General features: G+C 47.6%; 6 protein-coding genes across 6 annotated transcripts; 2 read left to right on the top strand and 4 right to left on the bottom strand.

Moving 5' to 3' along the window:
- Positions 1-680: 680 nt before the first annotated feature.
- On the bottom strand, positions 681-2,498 carry BO72DRAFT_462946 (forkhead box transcription factor; the record flags this gene model as incomplete). The annotated part of the gene is made up of 1 exon (XM_040946576.1): positions 681-2,498. One exon carries the CDS (start codon positions 2,496-2,498, stop codon positions 681-683), a length of 1,818 nt encoding a protein of 605 aa, XP_040796470.1.
- A 2,768-nt stretch (positions 2,499-5,266) lies between these two features.
- Positions 5,267-7,059, bottom strand: BO72DRAFT_389376 (aspartate kinase; the record flags this gene model as incomplete). Its single annotated transcript, XM_040941765.1, has 4 exons — positions 5,267-5,364; positions 5,423-6,672; positions 6,798-6,878; positions 6,950-7,059. 4 exons carry the CDS (start codon positions 7,057-7,059, stop codon positions 5,267-5,269), a joined length of 1,539 nt encoding a protein of 512 aa, XP_040796469.1.
- Positions 7,060-8,019: 960 nt separating this feature from the next.
- BO72DRAFT_531864 (C78 family peptidase) lies at positions 8,020-10,062 on the top strand. Its single transcript, XM_040950404.1, has 6 exons — positions 8,020-8,661; positions 8,750-9,217; positions 9,286-9,317; positions 9,375-9,529; positions 9,600-9,804; positions 9,863-10,062. Exons 1-6 carry the CDS (start codon positions 8,176-8,178, stop codon positions 9,885-9,887), a joined length of 1,371 nt encoding a protein of 456 aa, XP_040796468.1. The 5' UTR covers positions 8,020-8,175; the 3' UTR covers positions 9,888-10,062.
- A 248-nt stretch (positions 10,063-10,310) lies between these two features.
- BO72DRAFT_452638 (nucleoside triphosphates FAP7) lies at positions 10,311-11,242 on the top strand. Its single transcript, XM_040945772.1, has 3 exons — positions 10,311-10,578; positions 10,673-10,821; positions 10,900-11,242. The coding sequence occupies exons 1-3, from the start codon at positions 10,396-10,398 to the stop codon at positions 11,099-11,101; spliced, it is 534 nt and encodes a 177-aa protein (XP_040796467.1). The 5' UTR covers positions 10,311-10,395; the 3' UTR covers positions 11,102-11,242.
- Positions 11,151-12,299, bottom strand: BO72DRAFT_414712 (non-canonical purine NTP pyrophosphatase). The gene is made up of 6 exons (XM_040942550.1): positions 11,883-12,299; positions 11,731-11,804; positions 11,530-11,674; positions 11,439-11,475; positions 11,299-11,360; positions 11,151-11,240 (listed from the first exon to the last, which is right to left on the bottom strand). Exons 1-6 carry the CDS (start codon positions 12,054-12,056, stop codon positions 11,172-11,174), a joined length of 561 nt encoding a protein of 186 aa, XP_040796466.1. The 5' UTR covers positions 12,057-12,299; the 3' UTR covers positions 11,151-11,171.
- A 96-nt stretch (positions 12,300-12,395) lies between these two features.
- Positions 12,396-17,931, bottom strand: BO72DRAFT_273899 (type V myosin). The gene is made up of 5 exons (XM_040940224.1): positions 17,512-17,931; positions 17,071-17,444; positions 13,155-17,016; positions 13,028-13,101; positions 12,396-12,958 (listed from the first exon to the last, which is right to left on the bottom strand). The coding sequence occupies exons 1-5, from the start codon at positions 17,644-17,646 to the stop codon at positions 12,736-12,738; spliced, it is 4,668 nt and encodes a 1,555-aa protein (XP_040796465.1). The 5' UTR covers positions 17,647-17,931; the 3' UTR covers positions 12,396-12,735.
- Between the last annotated feature and the right edge of the window lie 150 nt (positions 17,932-18,081).

The raw sequence follows: 18,081 nt of genomic DNA, 5'->3' as shown, positions 1-18,081 counted from the left end.
CGCGGCTCCGAACCACTTATTTAAAGCGGTAATAATCTGACAGGACGGGCCTCATCTACGGCGTTTGGGCAGGTTTAATATGTTGCCTGTCTTTAGAGATGTAGTCTTTCCTCTTTTCCTGTCTAATCTGCCTGGACCTGAAGGAAGTCATCGATGCTGTATTTTGGCAATGTTTCCTTGTTTGGTTGGCTCTGCTACGACCGTTATGATACCCAAATCCAAGACGTTCAAGAATTTCAATAGAGTAGGATAATTATTATGACTGTTAACTGGGAACCACAGACTGACTTGTGTTGTTTACATACAAAATCAGAATAATACCCTCAAAGTTCGTGAAACAAAATGTTGCTCATGTACATCTGATCAGATGTCATCGTAAAGGTCATAAGAAGGTCATCTCAGCCGCAATGATTATCCCCTTTGTCCGAAGAACGCCAGAAACACCGATTTAATCATGGATAGATAAATCAACAGAATCAGAACAATAAAGGAGGGAGACTTTGGTTCCTAGTCCGCGTAATATATCATCATCCGTAGGATGACAATATCCCAGCCAAAGTGGTTAGATGGCGCGCATCGTTGGAATAGTGACATACAACGCAATTTGGCATAGTTGGAGCCTATTGCACTTTTTTTTTTCAACTCGGCGACTCTCCAATATAAGCCTATCTTGTGCAAGGTCAAAACAAGGACGTGTTGCTGCGATGATTAAACCGCGGCCTCGGTGCATATGATTTTAGACGCGAAGTCTCTTCCTTGCTTGCATCCCCAATTTTTTGAAATCCCTGCAAGAGGTCGACGCCATCAACCTCTCCTGGACTCTCATCGAAAAGATGGAATGCGAAGAAATCATCATGAGTGGCGTCGATGTAGCGCCCTGATTCTGGGGCTTTGGACGGGGAGTCAGGGAAGAGAAGACTTTTTTTGTTGGAGGGAATCGACGGCACATCAGTGCGAGTGTTAACACTCACCGCTGTAATATCAGCCAGTATACTACTGCTGGATCCCCCGGGATTAACTCGGGTACGCTTCGCCGAGCGTTTCTCAGGAGACCCATATGCCGCATTTGATAAGTTGTCTGTAGCAGGATCTGCAAAAACATCGAAGCTCGTATTTGGACTGTCACTTGGTGTAAAGCTCTCGTCTTGAATGTTGAAGGCAGGACTCCATGGAAGGTCCTCATCCGTCAGTCCCAGATGTTTGATGGGAGAATTCACCATCTGCTGAATTTTCTTTCGATGGTTACGAAGGTTAGTGTTCGGCGACACGGACGGCGGCGGTTTTGCTGGTTTCTTGAACTTGATTAAGGGCGTAATTGGAGGAGGTAGCATGCTGACATATTCACCGCGTAGTGGAGAGGAATTCACGATGACCCCTGGCTCTTTCATCGATGCGCAATGACTGGGGCTTACGTCATGTGACGAGCTTCGAATGCGGGCAATCTCTTCTTCTGCGCGACCGCGTTTGATGCGAGGGGGATCGATTTCCAAATCCGAGGTCAGGATATGCCCGGCCTTGTTTGGTCGCATGGCAGAAGATTCCAAGGACGAGAAGTAACCGCTATCATTTATAGCATGCGATTTGCGCTTGCTGTTGATGTGAACAATGCTGGAAGATGTATTGTGAAGGGAAGGAGTTGGAGGGGTTCCTTGGCGGGAGTAGCGAGGTGCTATAACAGGAGGTGACGAGTGGATTGGTTGGGGAGGAGAAGAACGAGGAGCTGGAGGCTGCAAAACATTGCAATTCACACTTTCGTCGCCTGTATCATCTTGGAGAGCGGGGTCAGAAGCAGGAAGCGTTGCGTCAGATGACAGATCCACAGTCTTCGAGGGTTTCGCTGTTGTAGTAAATGTCGGTGGAGGAACAGCCCATGTGGTTGTACTTGAGCTCTGGGAGGAAGCCGGATCCCTAAAAGGAGCTGCCGGGAGCGGGAGACTTGACATTGTCGCTCGGCGCAGGGGCTTGTCTTTGAGAAATTGCGCCTCCATGCCAGGCTCTATAGCCCAATAATTGCCTTTGCCTGGATCATCTTTCGGTCGCTCCTGTTTAATGAATGCTTTGTTAAGGCTGAGATTGTGGCGAATGCTGTTCTGCCATCCAGGATCACTATTCTTGTAGTATGAGAAAGCGTCAGATATCCACTTGTATATTTGTGCAAGGGTCAGCTTCCTGTTAGGAGCACGTAAAATAGACATTCCAATCAGGGTTGCATAGCTGTACGGTGGTTTTGTGCCGTCATCTTCGATCAGTGGCATCTCGTATGGTTCTGGGAGTCGCATCGCAGTAATGTCTTCACGCTTCATTTTTTTGGCTGCCCGTTCCTTAAGTGGGGCGGCGTCTAAAAGTGTTCTTTTCATAGGATGCTTGGACATTAAAGTAGGCTCAGGGAAGTCAGCAAAACTGTCACTGGGAGTATCATCTAATATATGAGTTTCCTTATGTGACCGTTTACCAGGGTTGACTGATGGGAAGGTTGTGAAAAGGGCAGATTGCGGCATTGATGAAGTAGCAGTTATCAGACTGAACGCTGGAACAGATGGTCGCTTTGTGGGTGAATCGGTCGTGAAGGCTGGCGGAGGGGGAGCTGTGATCGGGACAAATCCCAACTTCCCTCGGCCTGAGATTGAAGCAGCTGATCCTCGATACGCTTTCGTCGGTGACAATCTTCGTGGGCCAGGAGGAATCGGACACAGTTCACGAACTTGAGTTGAGGTAACATTCTCAACAGGCTGCAATGGTAGAGGCGATGGCTCCAGGTGAGGATGTGGCTTGGACACGACCCTGCCATGAAGGGGTGGTGAGGGCCCCGAAACAGTCGACGCTGAGTGTGTTGAGCTCATATTTGCGGCCAGCGCGACTTTTTATGGAGAGTGAATGGGAGCTTGATGAGCACCAAAAACGTCGCGGTCTCTGAGAATAAATTAATGGTGACGGACTTGAATCAGAGACGTTGGGCTTCGATAGGGCACCGATAACGGAAGCAATTAACATTCAAGTTGTATCGCGACCAAATGAAGCCTAGAAGACAAGGGCGTCGCCCATACGCCTTGAAGAAGGATGAGATCCGTGCTAAGAGACTTAACAGTCAGGCCACCTCATGGAGTAGAGGTGGCATATGGCGATAATCAAGCACAAATCAGGTGCAGCGAGAAGGGTAAACGCGATTGCGACTGATATTTTGGCTTCACAATAGCCTCAAGTGATAAAATATGCCTTTTCACTTGTTGTTCTACTTGGTGAATGATCCAGATGCTGCAAGGATGAGAGCGACGCGGAGGATACTTAATTCGTAGGTTCGAAGATATTGCAAGGTGACGAAGACTAGGTCGGTAGGAAATCGAAAAAGAGGAGGTGGTACCCGGGAAAGCGGCTCTCACCTCTAAGTTCAAGATGCCTTTGCCTGGTAAGGTAGGTCCCTCCAGGCAAGGGGGGGGGGGGGGGGGGAGAAGTGGAATATGCGCGAGTTATTTGGAGAATAGCAATTCTTAGCAGATTGAAGAATGAAAGGGAAGAAGGACAAGCATGACTCCAAACCTGTTGATAGGGAGTCTGCGCGTCCTGTCAGGTAGTATGGTATGGTTTTGACGCGTGATGAAGACGCGTCTCTTCCAGCGGAGAACATGTTCATAACCCGGATCCAGCGCTCCAGTATTGTCACACATGACGATACACATTGAATTTGGCTCTCAAGACATGTACGGATTGGACATTACTGATTGGTCTCCTTGCTCCATTGCCGCCAGAAGGGAGCAAGCTCTCCTCCAATCACTTGCTGTGCAATCGGCAGATCGTGACGGGGTGGGCCACCCGCTTGCACTTAAGTTCAATCGATTAGATCATTAGAGTAATATAGACCACTGCCAGTGAATTTGAATTGAGGTTTTAAGCTATAGTTACGGAGTACGGAGTACGGAGTACTCATATTACTTATTACATACCTACTAGCACTGTGCCCTGCTACATCTTCGTACTGCTCTATAATATGCTCCCCCACAAGGTCCGGTTACTCACATTGTATACGTACCACATCTTTTGCTACATAGTTACTGTACATGATAAGTACCAAACGCCCGGACCTTATAGTGGGAATACATTCATTACATACAGTACTGTAAAAATTTACAGTAGACAGTAACTACTAGTAGACCCTCGCGAACAATGTGCCCCATCATGAGGCATGTACGGATACATTGATTAGCCTTGGCTCAGATGTGAAATTTGGTCAGTACCTGCATGACTACGTAAGGATGTTCTGTGTCGTACGTACAGTCTGCAGTACTCATGCATGAGTATGGTTGTGTTAAAGATTTGATCCAGCGGCGTCCCATCCCTTCTTTACTTATACTTGTATGACTCCAGTCGATCTCGTTAAGGTAAGGTATTTATTATATATGGACCTGTGTGTACGAGTGGTCCTATGAAAACACCCTGTGCTTCCACTTCCGCACTTGGGCTGATCTATATTACTGCATTTGTGGGAGTTTTCTTGCACCTAAGTCCTTGGGTGCAAGGGCGATGCATCTGTAAGGGCGCATTATTGAGGAACCAGACTTCTTCATTTATTAATTTTGCAGTTTGAGATCTTCATCAACCCGAGGCCAGCCGTCTCTGGGTTCATTTAGTGAGATGTACATATATACTGCTGTGTGTAATGAGTCGCCTACGCCCTTGGCTATGGTTTCTTAATTCATTCGCACTGAGTTATTTCAATGACCTTCCCCCCGTGCGTACGTTTTATAGGCAATGGAGCACTTATCCCGCTCTATAGCAGAACACCTACAGACCTCTGGCGCATCTTTCAAGCTTCAGTCTATGTTATAGTAGACAAGAAAACAAACATGATAGTTCTATTTAGTAATCATCTAAAGGTTCTGTCGGTCCTGTTTTGACAAGATGCAGTAGAAACATGATCATCCGAAAAGACTCTTGTAATACATAGCGCCGACACATGCACACCACAAAGGCAAGGAACACAGGACTAGTATGAGAGGGGGCGGGGGAAAGCATCATGAATCGAGGGATCGCAGAGGAGAAACGCAACCAAGATAACAAGGTGACCAATAACATTCACATGCAATCAGCAACAACAAGCAAGTCGGGGCCCAGATAACAGCCATGACTTGGGAGTAGGATCAGCGTGGACCAGAATCGAGCTTTTCACGAACCGAAATTTGCAAAGGATATCTTACACTGCCAGAGACCAGGATGCACTTTACAGAAAGTACAAATGAAGCAAGTGAAGAAAGACATACGTCAAAGCTTTGGTCTAGTCTAAAAAGGTGAACATGCTGGTGTGAATTATGTTTAAAGCGCGATCGGCGTCTCTCTCCTCAATGACGCAAGAAATATTGATCTCGCTTGCACCTTGAGACACAGTGTTGATTAGTTATTGGACAGTAGCAAAGTGTCTAAGGGTACTTACCTTGAGAAATCATCTCGATATTAACATTGTTTTCGCCCAGAGTCGAAAACATCCGTCCCGCAACTCCAATCATGTTCTTCATTTGCTTTCCCACAAGACTGAGAATTGCCATCTCTGGTATGATATCGACGGTTCCATACTTCTGAAGGTCCTGGATGGCTCCCTTCAGGTCATCGTCTATGATCTGATATTCGTCTCTCCCAGTTCCATTCAGCAAGGGCATCTCGGAATGAAGGGCCATTGAAACATGCACCTCGCTCGTCGAAATCAAATCGATAGAAAGCCTCCATCGATCAAGCACAGAGAATATTCCTGCGAAGAAACCATGAGAGAGTGATCGTTTGTTCGAATGTACATTAATGACGAGGATCTTGTGTTTTATTGTCACGGCCGTGGGGCGCTTCGGCCGCTGCATAAGACTGGGACTGCGGGTACGAAACAGTCTTGGATCATGGCCGGGGGTCGTCTTCTCCAGCTCGCTGGAAGAGTCGGGAAATATAACAGTACCGTCTCCCCGCGGGTTCATGACGTTCTTTATGCGAATAGGGATTTTGGCACGGATGACTTGCTCCATGGTAAAAGGGTGAATCACTTCAGAGCCATAGAACGTTAACTCGGCTGCCTCTGCCGGTGTGATGGCAGAAAGCAGGCGTGCGGTTGGCACCTTCCGTGGGTCGGCTGTGAAGATGCCATCAACTTCTTTCCAGACCTGCAATTCCTTCGCGTTTATGCCCACAGCAACAAGAGCAGCACAGAGATCAGTGTAGCCCCGTCCAATCTGATCAAGAAGACCGCCAGGTACAGTCCCAAAGAATCCGGTAACGACAGGGACCCTATCTTCACAACTTTCGATCTTTCTTCCGAGAGCAGCAGCTAGGTTATTATAGAATTCTTGGTCAAGGCCCTGGCTCGAAATGGGGAAATTGATAATCTCGGCCAGGTCCACATATTGCGACCTGACGCCCCTATCTTCGAGAAAAGCAGCCATAAGTCTGCAACTTAACTTCTCCCCGGTACTAATCACCTTGTCGATGCACCTTGCGCTAATCTCACCAAGTGTTTGCGCAGCCTCCAACACTTTGAGTACTCGGTCGCATTCCGCATTGATCTCAGAAACCAGCCGTAACTTGAGTGTATTTGACTGGATTTGATCTCCGACTACCTGAATATGTTCCAACCGAACGGCCTCTACAAGAGAGGCATATTGCTGAGATAGAGCGTCTTCCGCATCCCGCGCTGCTCGGAGTAACCTGACAATAAAGTACTTGATTAGACTCTGGGTTGGTGAGACTTGAAGACTGCCCCGGGGGCACAACGATGGGAGACTTTGGGCAATTGCGGTTGCCATCGCTGCTCAGGGAGGAATATGACTCACCGGTTGGTGGTACCGGCAGCTTTGGTCGAGCTGCTTCGCGCTGAGCAAACTACAGCAACACGATGCTCGGAAAGACTTGGACTGGATATAAGAGGTTAATCCATCCCTATGGCGGGCTCTGTACTGGGCAGGAGGAGATTGAGGCCACTTACAGAACGACCTGGTCGATAATATTCAAGGCGAACTTGCCGACGCTCGTACCACCAAACTTCTGCACGACCCAATTGCTGCCAGAAGAGCCCTGGAGGCCGATATTGACCATGGATGAGGACTCTTGCTCGACGACTAGCGGTTCATTCATACTGAAAACTAGGAGAACAGGTTTGGGGTCTTTGCAATCAAGAAGTCAGTAACATGCCCTTGCGATCGGCTCCGGTTGCGGGACAGCCATTTTTATGTGCACCTGGCGGGGTCTGCGAAAGCGGAGCAGAGCATTGACAAAAGTGAGCGAATCATTCTTTACCTTTTGCTGTTCCGCCTTCCATTGTGCGGATCACGATATCGGAGGGAAAAAGTCTGATTGCTTAGTATGTTTATTAGTCATGGCATTTGAGCTTAGTTAGTTAACTATAACTAACTACTCAGTGGACTAAGTTATAAGTCAACCAACTTGACTATGAGTAAGTAACTCAACTTCAACTACGGCTAGGTAGACAATCAACCACGTATGCAGAGAGAGCCAACTGACTCAGTCATCTGCCTCACTAAAATGTAGTGCTACAAATGTATTCTGTCAGTTCTCTGGATGTACTTAGGTCTTTCTGAGCCTCGAATTGACTATCGTCCCAAACAATAGCTCACGGTCGCTCACTGGCTCTGACCGTGTCTCCAAATCCCTCTTTGATGCACTAGCATCAGTCAAACAGTATATGCATCAGAAGCTTTGTTTACTTTTCGGACCCATCAGGCTAGTCATCTAATCAAGCTACTCGCCTTTAGAAGTATACTACGGAGTACTGTGTACTGTACCAGTATATCTCAGACCCACCTAAATTTGCGGGTGATGTCACGTGGAATCATAATTGAATGTGAATCTTGAAGACTCAGGTTGGAAAATCTTGGTTGCCAATGATAATTTTCCGTATTCGCCACACCTCTCTAGGTAGTCGTCCCTCACCAGTCTCATAATCTTGCGCATATGGACGCCGGACGCCGGACGCCGGGCACTGGGCTTCAAGCCTGTCGAGATTCCGTAGTTAATTCATATTTATCAGTGTCCGCTCGGGGCCCCACAGACAGCAATTGTAACTTTAGTTAATAACGCGTAACATTACTCTCCGGTTCTCGTTCGCTAGGAGATTGCCCTTGGCCTAATTTTGATTCCCTTGACTAAACGCCAAACGCCTCTTCAGTGTTATTCCATGAAATTCGACTCTCTATGGATCACCCAACTGATGGCGATCCGACATGCCCCTTTTGTCCCTTCTCTGATGCCGACAGCAATTTTGTTATGGAACATGTGGAATCTTGCCACCCTGATAATGACATACGAGCCAGTAATAGAGCGAACCGTCAGTATGCAGACCATCATCTCGTGATGCAACATCGGCAGCAATTCTCGTTGCCGGGCTTTCAAGACGGCCAACCCGATGGGTACATCGACTGCCCTTGCGGCTGTGGTGAGACGGTCATGGAAGCGGAGTTGCCGTCTCACCTTGATCTACACGCTGCGGAAGAAATCGCCCTTGAGGAGGACTCGACTCGCCCGCCAAATGAACTGTCAGAGCCTGCTAGAACTACTCACAAACAATGCATTGGCACTTCATCGCTCCCAAAGCTTTCTCTCAGAGGATCCGAACCACTCACAGTGTCAGCAGCTGGACTGGAGAACTGTGTTCTTACTGAAGGCATCAAACGACTTGGGGTATTGAACCTATCAGCTCTCTACTTTATTATACTTAGAGACAGGTCATCTGTCTCACGGGCGGTGTATCTCGCTGACCATTCTATAGCGGTCAGAATTAGGGCCCCATGCGAATGAAAAGCAAATGCCCGCGTGGTTGCGAAGAGTGCTTGAAAAAGGTCCCAAGTCGATTTTGACCAACACCCTTTCTTCTAACGGTGCAATTCGAAAGGCGGAAACCTTTGAGAACGAGTTGACGGGCGTGATCTCTGTGCTTGCCCGGTTGTGTGATCGTGATAAATCTGTCCAGCGTGCCTTCTTCTGTAGCTCCATGGTGCACCAAATCTCAAAATTTCCTAGGGAAGGCGGCTTCTGTGGCTACAGGAATATCCAGATGCTAATCACTTATATCAAAAACGCTCGATTATTAGGGTATGAGTGCTTCTCTGGGGAACTGCCTACAATCCTTCAGCTCCAGGATATGATTGAGAATGCATGGGACAAGGGATTCAACAGTGTAGGAAGAATTGAAACTGGTGGCATTCGGGGGACCAGAAAATATATTGGCACACCTGAGGTAATACGTTTCTGCTTCAGCTCCCACATCCGGGAAGAAGAAAGTCCGGTTGATGTTTTATTGCACAGGCTCAAGCGCTGTTTTCAAGTCTCGGAATACTGTAAGTTGTCAGCCCATCTCACCAACGCCTCAGATACAAGAAACTGACTAGTTATAGCTGCGTAGCCAACAGCATTGGACCCACGGAGAGCATGCGAGCCCATGATGCATTGTTCATGAACGTTGCTTCCTATTTCCGGGACTCACGCAACCTGGAGAGGGAAGACAAGGTCATTTCTACCGACTTACCACCCATCTATTTTCAGCACCAGGGTTTGGACACCCCCCGCCACTTATTCTCCGTCCCAAGCGCAAGAGCTGACATGCGAGAGCCCCTATATAGGACACTCTATGACAATTGTTGGGTTCGAAATTCGTGATAATGGAAGCGCAAACTTATTGGTTTTCGACCCGATGTTCAAAGCGCCCCCTGCAATAAGGCGACTAAAAGACACTCCAGGGTTGAACCCCGACCCTGCCAGGATTCTCAAAGGATACAGGCGAGGGACGGCATACCTACAAAAATATACCGCATTCGAACTTCTCAAGTAAGTCACAGCATTCTACCATCGGTACAAATGCCAACTAACAGTTTTGTTCTCCTAGACTCCAAGTCACCTGCCAAATTTAAAGGGTCGCCATATACCACGGAGGTCTATAGAGATGGTCTCGAATCTGAGTAGACTGTTCAATCACAGAATATCAATGGTTTAGCTAGCACGGTCTCACCTTCTCTGAAGCGTAGCTCCGCCCGTAGAGAATGGGGCAGCAGAGACGGTTGAATCGCCCTAGCAGTGATGCGTTACAACCCTGTCGGTTACTTGAAGCATGACTACCGAATATCTCTAAAACCAGATAGCATTCTTTCCTAGATGATTATATTAGTCAAGCTGCCGCACATGGTAGTGTAATAGGATGTTCACACCCCGGTGCAATACTGTCAAGTACTCCGTACAGAGTACTACATACCCGGCGGTTGGGAACCCCCCGGCTAAAATCGGTTGGTGGGTTGTTCCGATTGTGCCCCGCGACGCAAGGCAAAGTAACCAATTGAGCCGCCACCAGAAATTTTGCCTTGCGATGACTATCAACCACCGCAGCAGGCTTCAGTGCTAAAACCTGCACAGCGAGGTTTCAGCATGCGAACAACTCCGAACATAGTCATTACAGGGACGCCTGGTGTAGGTAAAACTGTTCACTGTGCACAGCTGGCCGAGGAGACTGGTTTGCGACATCTTTCGATCAATCAGATCGCGAAAGACCGGGGCTGTTACGACACCTACGACCAGGAATTGCAAACCTGGGTTGTTGATGAAGACAAAGTGCGTCCAATATAGGTTCCCGATATCTTGTGTCCTTTTTATGATCTCACGCCTGTTCAATACTTGGCGGCATACTAAGCAATCTTAATTTCAGCTTCTGGATGCTGTCGAAGAGGAACTGCTGAGAGGTGGCTACTTGATTGATTGGCATGCCTGTGATCTTTTCCCCAAGTCCTGGGTTGATCTCGTGGTGGTTCTACGTTGCCCATCCACGTCCATTCTATATGACCGTCTAACATCGAGGTACCTCCAAACCTTAGTCTTCAATAACTCGTTTATACAGAAAGCCTAGTTTCTGACTATGATTCGATTTTTTCACAGGGGCTACAAGCAAGCAAAGCTGCAAGAAAATTTGGATGCGGAAATATTCGGTGTTCTTCTCGAGGAAGCCCGCGAATCATTCGACGAAGAGATTGTGGTTGAGTTAAATAGTGAAAAGGATGACGATGTAGAATCCAATTGCGCACGAATCTCTGGCTGGATAGAGTCCTGGAAGAGCAGCCAGGCACTAAATACAGACTGACTACTACTGACATGTTAAAGTCAAATTCAATCGCCTCAAACAGGCTCCATCACAGCTGGGAAGAATCAGATCAGGATCTTTCACGGGTTAGCCAGGCTTGCAGTTTGACTAGAGCTTTGTATCTGTGGGAGATTTGATTCTAACCAAGATTTAGCGACCAATGAAGTAAAATGAGGGGAGGGAATTCCGTAGGGTACCTTTTCGTCTTTATCCATCTCGGCATACGTTTTGCCTTGGTATTCGAAGATCGGATCCCAACCTAGAAAAAAAGCATGAATTAATCACAAGTGATTAGATTAAAGACTGTCTGTTCCTGTCTGTTCCTGTGTACACCTACCAAAGTTTGCGGGGCCTCTTGGGCGGACAATAGCTCCCTTCACAGCTGGCGTCAGTTGCAAATCCCGATGGCAGGTTTAGTTCAATCCTACCTCGGTTCTACCCTGAAATAAGATAGGTTCCGACCCAGGGCCTTCAGAGAACGCAAAGGTACAGACGGCCTCTGCTGTTTTTAAATCGAATGAGTCAAGCATTCGGTTCAACCCTTCGTGGCCCAGGGCGTCAAGAAACGATTTGCTTGGTCATACATCAGCATGTCACGCTTAAGCCTTTTCAGGCACTGAAGACATTACATGTATGGGCCAGGTAGACCTTTCAGCGCATGGAACTCCAGAGCCGTGTCTTCCGTCAAGACTGGACCTCTAATCTGTTCGATCACGTTAGCAGGAACAACCTTGTTTTAATATCTTTTCACCCTCGGAATTATCAGAAGATCGCTGCTTACCGCTTCTGCAGCACGTCTACATTTGTCCTTGGCAATTTCTTCGACTGTGCCCTGAATTTCGGGCAGATCAATCGCTTGGCTATCGACATGGATTATACTGCCTAGGATAGCCCTCACTTCAGCCAACTTGTTCTTGTTGCCCGTGATGAAGTTCAACTGTTTTAGAGGCGCCATGTTTGCGATGCTCCCAATGAAAAAAAAATGTGGCTAGTTTGATCAACTGTGAGACGACTCTTGGGTTGAGATTGGCGACTAGAACATGGAAACATGGAAGAAATGTAGTGTTGTCAAAATGTTGGTCAGCGCCGACGGGTACGTACGAATTCTTTTCTCCACAACCCCACAAGCACTACTGCGCTCCAAACCCCAAGTATGCCCAGAAGTCAGCCCGGAAGTCCGAGCGTTCCTTGGTGGGTGAATATTCGCGGTTTGAGCAAATCTGCAAACCAGAATCTTGGTTGCTCGATCGATAACAGTATTGTTGATGCAATGGTAATATATAATGAAGAGAAATTTGGAATGTGAGAGAGAAAGGCAGGGAAAGCACGTGATGATCGGCTTTGAGATAAAATCGACGAAAGATGATGGTGCACTTTTGCTGAATCAAATAGCGGGCAATCAGGGCTGCTAGTCCCTGAAGTTTTCACCAGGTGGCCATTGTGATGTGATAGGGCTATTTCCAATGTACAAGTTATTTGCCAGGGATCGCTCCCTCGCTCGTTTCTGTCATATCCAACCTTTCCTGTTGAGCCATTGCCTGTGCTGATACTATTTCGGCAAGCCGTTTCAGTCGCGGTGTTTGTAGCCCTTTGAAAATGTCAGTGAGGCTTGCGGCGGCCACAGCCTTCGAATCTCACTTACAGGACGGTGTGTATGTCTCCAAGGCTGTGATGACACGCGGCTCTGCGATTTCATACGGGCCACTGTCTTCCATGTCAACGGGAGTAAGAAGAAGCACATCGCTCTTCTCGGTGACACGAGACGCAACCGCTTTCATAATTTCGCCATTGATAGGCTGTTCGTAGTCAGCAACAAGATATTGATTCAGTAACTTCTGTATCTGATTTGGAGACAGCCTTGATGTACAGTGGTCAGCGTCATGTGAATTCGGCGTAGCAAGGCGAAGACTGGAAATATGTTCTTACATCCAACAGATGTCTTGTATGATCTCTATGTCATTCAGGGTGGCCTTTTTCAATTGTAGGAGCTTGGTTGCTTGCTTTGGATTGGGTTAGTATCCTCTCATATCGAATAGTGGCCAGACATGCTTACCATTAGATGTTCCAACTGCAGTGTTCCTTCAGGCATATCGTGGCTCTTACACCATTCCTCAATGCGAGTAATGTTGTAGTTGATCTGTAGCCCACGTTTCCAGGACAAAAAGTTTCTTCGCATAAGAAGATCATTGAAAGCGGTAACACCCACGAGTCGAAGAAGTTCGGTCACCGTTTGAGTGATGATAGACTCCTCAAGATAGAAAGCTTTCATCGCTTTGTAGACATTGTTCAGGAGACTGAGGAGATTATCCATACTATACGCAGGATTGTTGTTGGATGGAAGAAGCTTGCCAAGGAATCGGTTTGTCTCGCTTGTGACAAAACCCGGAAGTGATTGGGATTCGATGATCGCCGGTACGATCATCTTGAAGAGCTTCTTCTTCAGCACTTTCATCCAGGTATGATAGATATTGAACTCTAGGCTCTCTAGGTCGTGTTTGACGATCTCCAGCAAGCGGTCATACTCGAAATTATCGGTCTTCTGGGCTTCGTACCAATCTTCGGCCAAAAACACGAACGAGAGCATCTCGTGTACATTAGAGAGCCAGAAGGCCCCAGGATTAACAGCATCGTCGCCGTCATGCTGCATGACCTCCTGCTGTATAGACTGCATGACATTGGCCAAAAAGCGCTCCGATTCTTTCACAAATCCGTTGTTCCACATTTCTGAGGTTACAAGATTGATTAGGTATGCCGGGAAAAGAACCTCCTTCTCTGTAGGAGGCGGTGTAGAACTGGGTAGTGGGATCTTCAAGTTGCGAATCAGGCCCATCGTCACTTCTTCATTGAGTTCATCTTCCTCAGATAGTAGATTCTCAAGCTCTACCTCAACAGAATCCAGTCCTGGAGAGAATGTATTGCCGGTGAATGGCTGACGTCCCATTGCAGAACTCGGGATAGCCATGGAGACTGGTCTCGGGTTGTAAGCTCCACTGAAACGATCGGTGTCAATCCGTTCAGCACCAGCGCTGCGTCGCTTAGGCTTGGGCTTTTTCGAGGACACCAGGTTGATCAAGCCGGTCGCAGGAGGTGGGGTTGGCCCACCGTTCGGTTGATCACCACTCAAACCATTTATGGGAACGGTTCGTTTTGCAATCTCGAGCTGTTCCTCGAGTTCCACAATTTGTTGACGAAGCGAAGCTTTCTCGTCCTCTGCTTCACTATTCAGCTGCTGTAGTCGCTCCAGCTCTTGGTTTGCAGAACGTATTGACTCTCGTGATATCCTTTCCTCCTCCTGAAGTCTCTTGACTGTTGCCTGCGCATCATTATGATTTTGCTGCAACCGGTTCATTTCGTCTTCCAAAGCGGTCAATCGAGCAGCAGTGATGCCAGCTTGATTGGCCTCGGCCTGTAGCTCTCTAGAACGGTTTTCAAGGACATTGTGACGGCTTCTCCAAGATTTCAGTTGAGTCTCATAATTCTCCAATTGTGAGTTCAGAGCCTTGTTCTCACGCTTCAGTGATTCAAGATACTGAGTCAATTCTACCACTTTGTTCTCGAGTTTGTAGGAGATTTGTTTCAGATCTCTTGCATCCTCCCGAAGCTTCTTGTATTGCTTCCTGGCCTGCTTGCCTCTCCAGAGATTTTGAACGATGATAACATTCCGGCGGTACTGCCTCCACGCGCGTAACTGACACCAAGAACGCCATGATCGTTGTATTACTTTCGCTGCGTTGCCATGTATTGTATCCAGGATGTTTTGTCGGCAGAGAAATCCTTTTGCGACTGACTGGAAAAGTACGAAATTGGCGCGAATTCGAGTGTAGTTCCTCCTTTCCCGGTGCCCTCTCCACACCCGTTGGATGGTTGTAGCTGCTTTGACCTTGCGTGTCTCAGCCGCATGCTGTCTCGCAAGAAAGCCCCTCGCCAGAGCTTGAGTTGTAAGGATAGAGGCACGAGCCTCAAGATACCTTCGCCGGTAGTACTTACATCGCAGGTTCTTCTGGATCATTATTGCGCATTCATTGAGCCTGGATGTGCGGAGGTTTTCAAGAAAAGCAAGCATACCAGCGCGGAAAAAAATTTTTGTCAGGCCTAGCTGATACTTGTCTTGCTTTTTCTGAGTGCCGTCACCAAGAGCCTTCTGTAGAATGGCATGACACATATCTCTAATCTCCGACGTCCATTGCGACGAATGGCAAAGCATGTAGTATCTTATAGCAAATTCTTCGTAAGTCCAGCGTGTTGGGTATCCTGCTGTACTGATGCGGACAGTTTCAAGCACACCGCAAGCTCTCAATTGACTGAGAACCATTGGACCTTCAAACTTCCAGGGTTCTTTGGCCTCATTCGGTTTGATACAGCGGATGTAGTGAACATCTGTCGAGTTGATCGTGTTCATAAGCTCAATCAATGACGACTTGAAGATACCACCAAGAGTAGGCTTGCGGTTGACAGCAACTCCAATCTTGCGCCCAGGCGCAGCAACAGGCTTGGAAGAGATAGAAGCTGAATCCTTCTCGCGAACAGCGGCAGCGGTATCAAGAATTTCTTTCACAAACTCATTAGATGAGCTGCGCAGAATTTCCATGTGCTCATCAGGCACAGTATCCCTGTTCTTCTCTATGAACCCGTCGGATTCATATGTTACATCAACAGCATAATGGCAGATCGTGAACGCAGATTTGCCAAAACGTGGTTTTTTATAAAATTTCTGTTTGTCCGCGGCGAAATTATGATGAAGTTTCGTCACAAATTGTTCATCTGAGCCCATGGGTAGTCGAGACTCTTCGTCCAGAAGAGACAAAATACCCAGTTTCGCTTCAATCAAATCAATACAAGGCTGGTTATCTGAGAAGTCAATGAATGTCCAATCTATCTGTTCGCGTATGTATTCTTCTTGCTCAAGTTTGAAGACGTGCTGGTTGAATTCCTGCTGTAATTTCTCGTTGGCGTAGTTGATGCAGAACTGCTCGAAGGAGTTCTTTGCGAAGTGTTCAAATCCGTAAATATCCAGGACGCCTATGAAGGACTTGAAGTTGCTCAAGATATTGTCAGTAGCCAAACCACGGTTGATTTTGTCAACAAGCCAGTCGAACAAACTCGAGTAAATGAACTTGGCAACAGAGTCCCTCACGACGATTGCTTGCTGTTGTGTGAGATTAGACGTGATCTTTTCGCCCCTCGTGATCAGCTGCTTTTTCACTATCCATTTTGCAAACTCGATGGCATCGATTCCCAGCATATCGCAGGCTCGCATAAGAGAAGGCTCCGAAGATGATAAGTTGGAGTCAGTCCTTGTGGAAGTAATTTTGACGTTTCCGAGATGAAGCAAGGCTGCGAGGACCCGAAAGATCTCCACTTGAGTCTTCTCAGGCACGCCAATGGTACTCAGGGATTTTTTGGTCGCAGCAAACTCTGTGCGATCGTCAACGCCATCAATCGTCGGCGTCCCGCCCTGACTAAGGTAATCGAAATCTTCAATCGAAGTCAAACCAAGGTCCTGCTTCTCTATATCCGTTGCGCCGGCTACCAACTGGTAGAAGATGTGGTAATTCCGCTCTTTGAGAGGTTGGAACACCAGGCGAGATCTTTCCAGGAGATAAGTCCTGATTTTCGCACCTATGATATTGGTCTTGTCATCGAACATGATTTCGATATACTTTCCGAAGCGCGAAGAATTATCGTTGCGTGTTGTTTTGGCGTTTCCAAAAGCCTCCATGACAGGATTGGTGGCTAGGATCTGCTCTTCGGTCTCACTGATTGCATCGGCCCGACTTGTGGTGTACTTGCCAGGCTGATCGGAGGACTCGCGGGTTGCAAAATATCGCATGATATACTTTGCACTGACGGTTTTTCCGGCCCCTGACTCTCCAGAAACGACAATGGTCTGGTTCTTACCATCTCGTAGCATATCGCTGCGCAGATTATGTGAGCTGGGGAGACAGATCGAACGAAGGATCGGCTCTTACGCAAATGCTTCTTCGGCGATGGCAAACAGGTGAGGTGCTTGAGATGCTCGGTGTTTGCCAGCGTATACTTGCACCATTTGCGGAACATAGAGGGAGTCGACCCGGGCGAAGGGATTCGTAGCAATAAGGACGATACCACTGTAGGTATAAATCTCTTTCTGTGCATAACGTAATTTTATAGCCTGGAGGACTTCACGAATTTCAGTTACCATTGCGCTATGGCTGCAAGATTGATACCTACCAGCAGGCTCATTCAGGTGCGACAAATTTGTGAGATCCTCACTGGCCTCCAGCATGGCAGGGTTCATCAACGGAGGCAAGTTCGGGTTGTTGTCAATCTGCAATTCAGCTTGACTGGTTTCGAAGGTTTTTGTCTAAACCCAGAGAGAATTTAGCCGCCCGCATTGATGACTCGCAAAGATGCGAACAATGGTAACGTACCTCTCCATTTTCTGTGGAAAAGATGAGTTGCACCTTGTCTCCATCTACATGTTTCTCCTTCACCTCAGACGCGATCCAGCCCTCGGTCGGATCGGGCTGCCAGGCCCTCGTGCCCACCTCGTAGTTGTGAGCCATTTAACAACTTTGTTGACTCTCAAGACGATATCCTGAACAAGATTGGGCCAGAAAACCAGTGTAAGACTTTGGACAATCTTGTATGGATGGCCGATGTCGCATGCATCTAGCGAAAAACAAAAAAGGAGATAATCGAGTTCAATCCAGACGTCAGAGAATCATAGCCTTGACACACGGAAGATCGTAGGAGGTTTGTTTGAGAAAGAAGACAGTCTTCATGCTCTCCTCCAGGGAGAAATTATTGAACTGGCTAACAGCTGGCGTTACCGAGCCCGGAGCCGCGAGCCGCGAGCCGCAGCCCCTGAGGCGGGCCTGGACGGCCGCGCCACTTATCGAGACACTCTCCACAGTTGTCAAAGCCAATGCCAAGGGTCATCATCATTAACGAAAGGCCTTCGTTGATACACATCTACTATTTTTGTTCGCCTCTAAGAA

The sequence above is a fragment of the Aspergillus fijiensis genome (assembly GCF_003184825.1).
Source record: "Aspergillus fijiensis CBS 313.89 unplaced genomic scaffold BO72scaffold_75, whole genome shotgun sequence".
In the NCBI taxonomy this organism is placed as follows: Eukaryota; Fungi; Ascomycota; class Eurotiomycetes; order Eurotiales; family Aspergillaceae; genus Aspergillus; species Aspergillus fijiensis.
The sequence above is the reverse complement of the archived record's forward strand: the minus strand, read 5'-3'. Positions and strand labels throughout refer to the sequence as shown.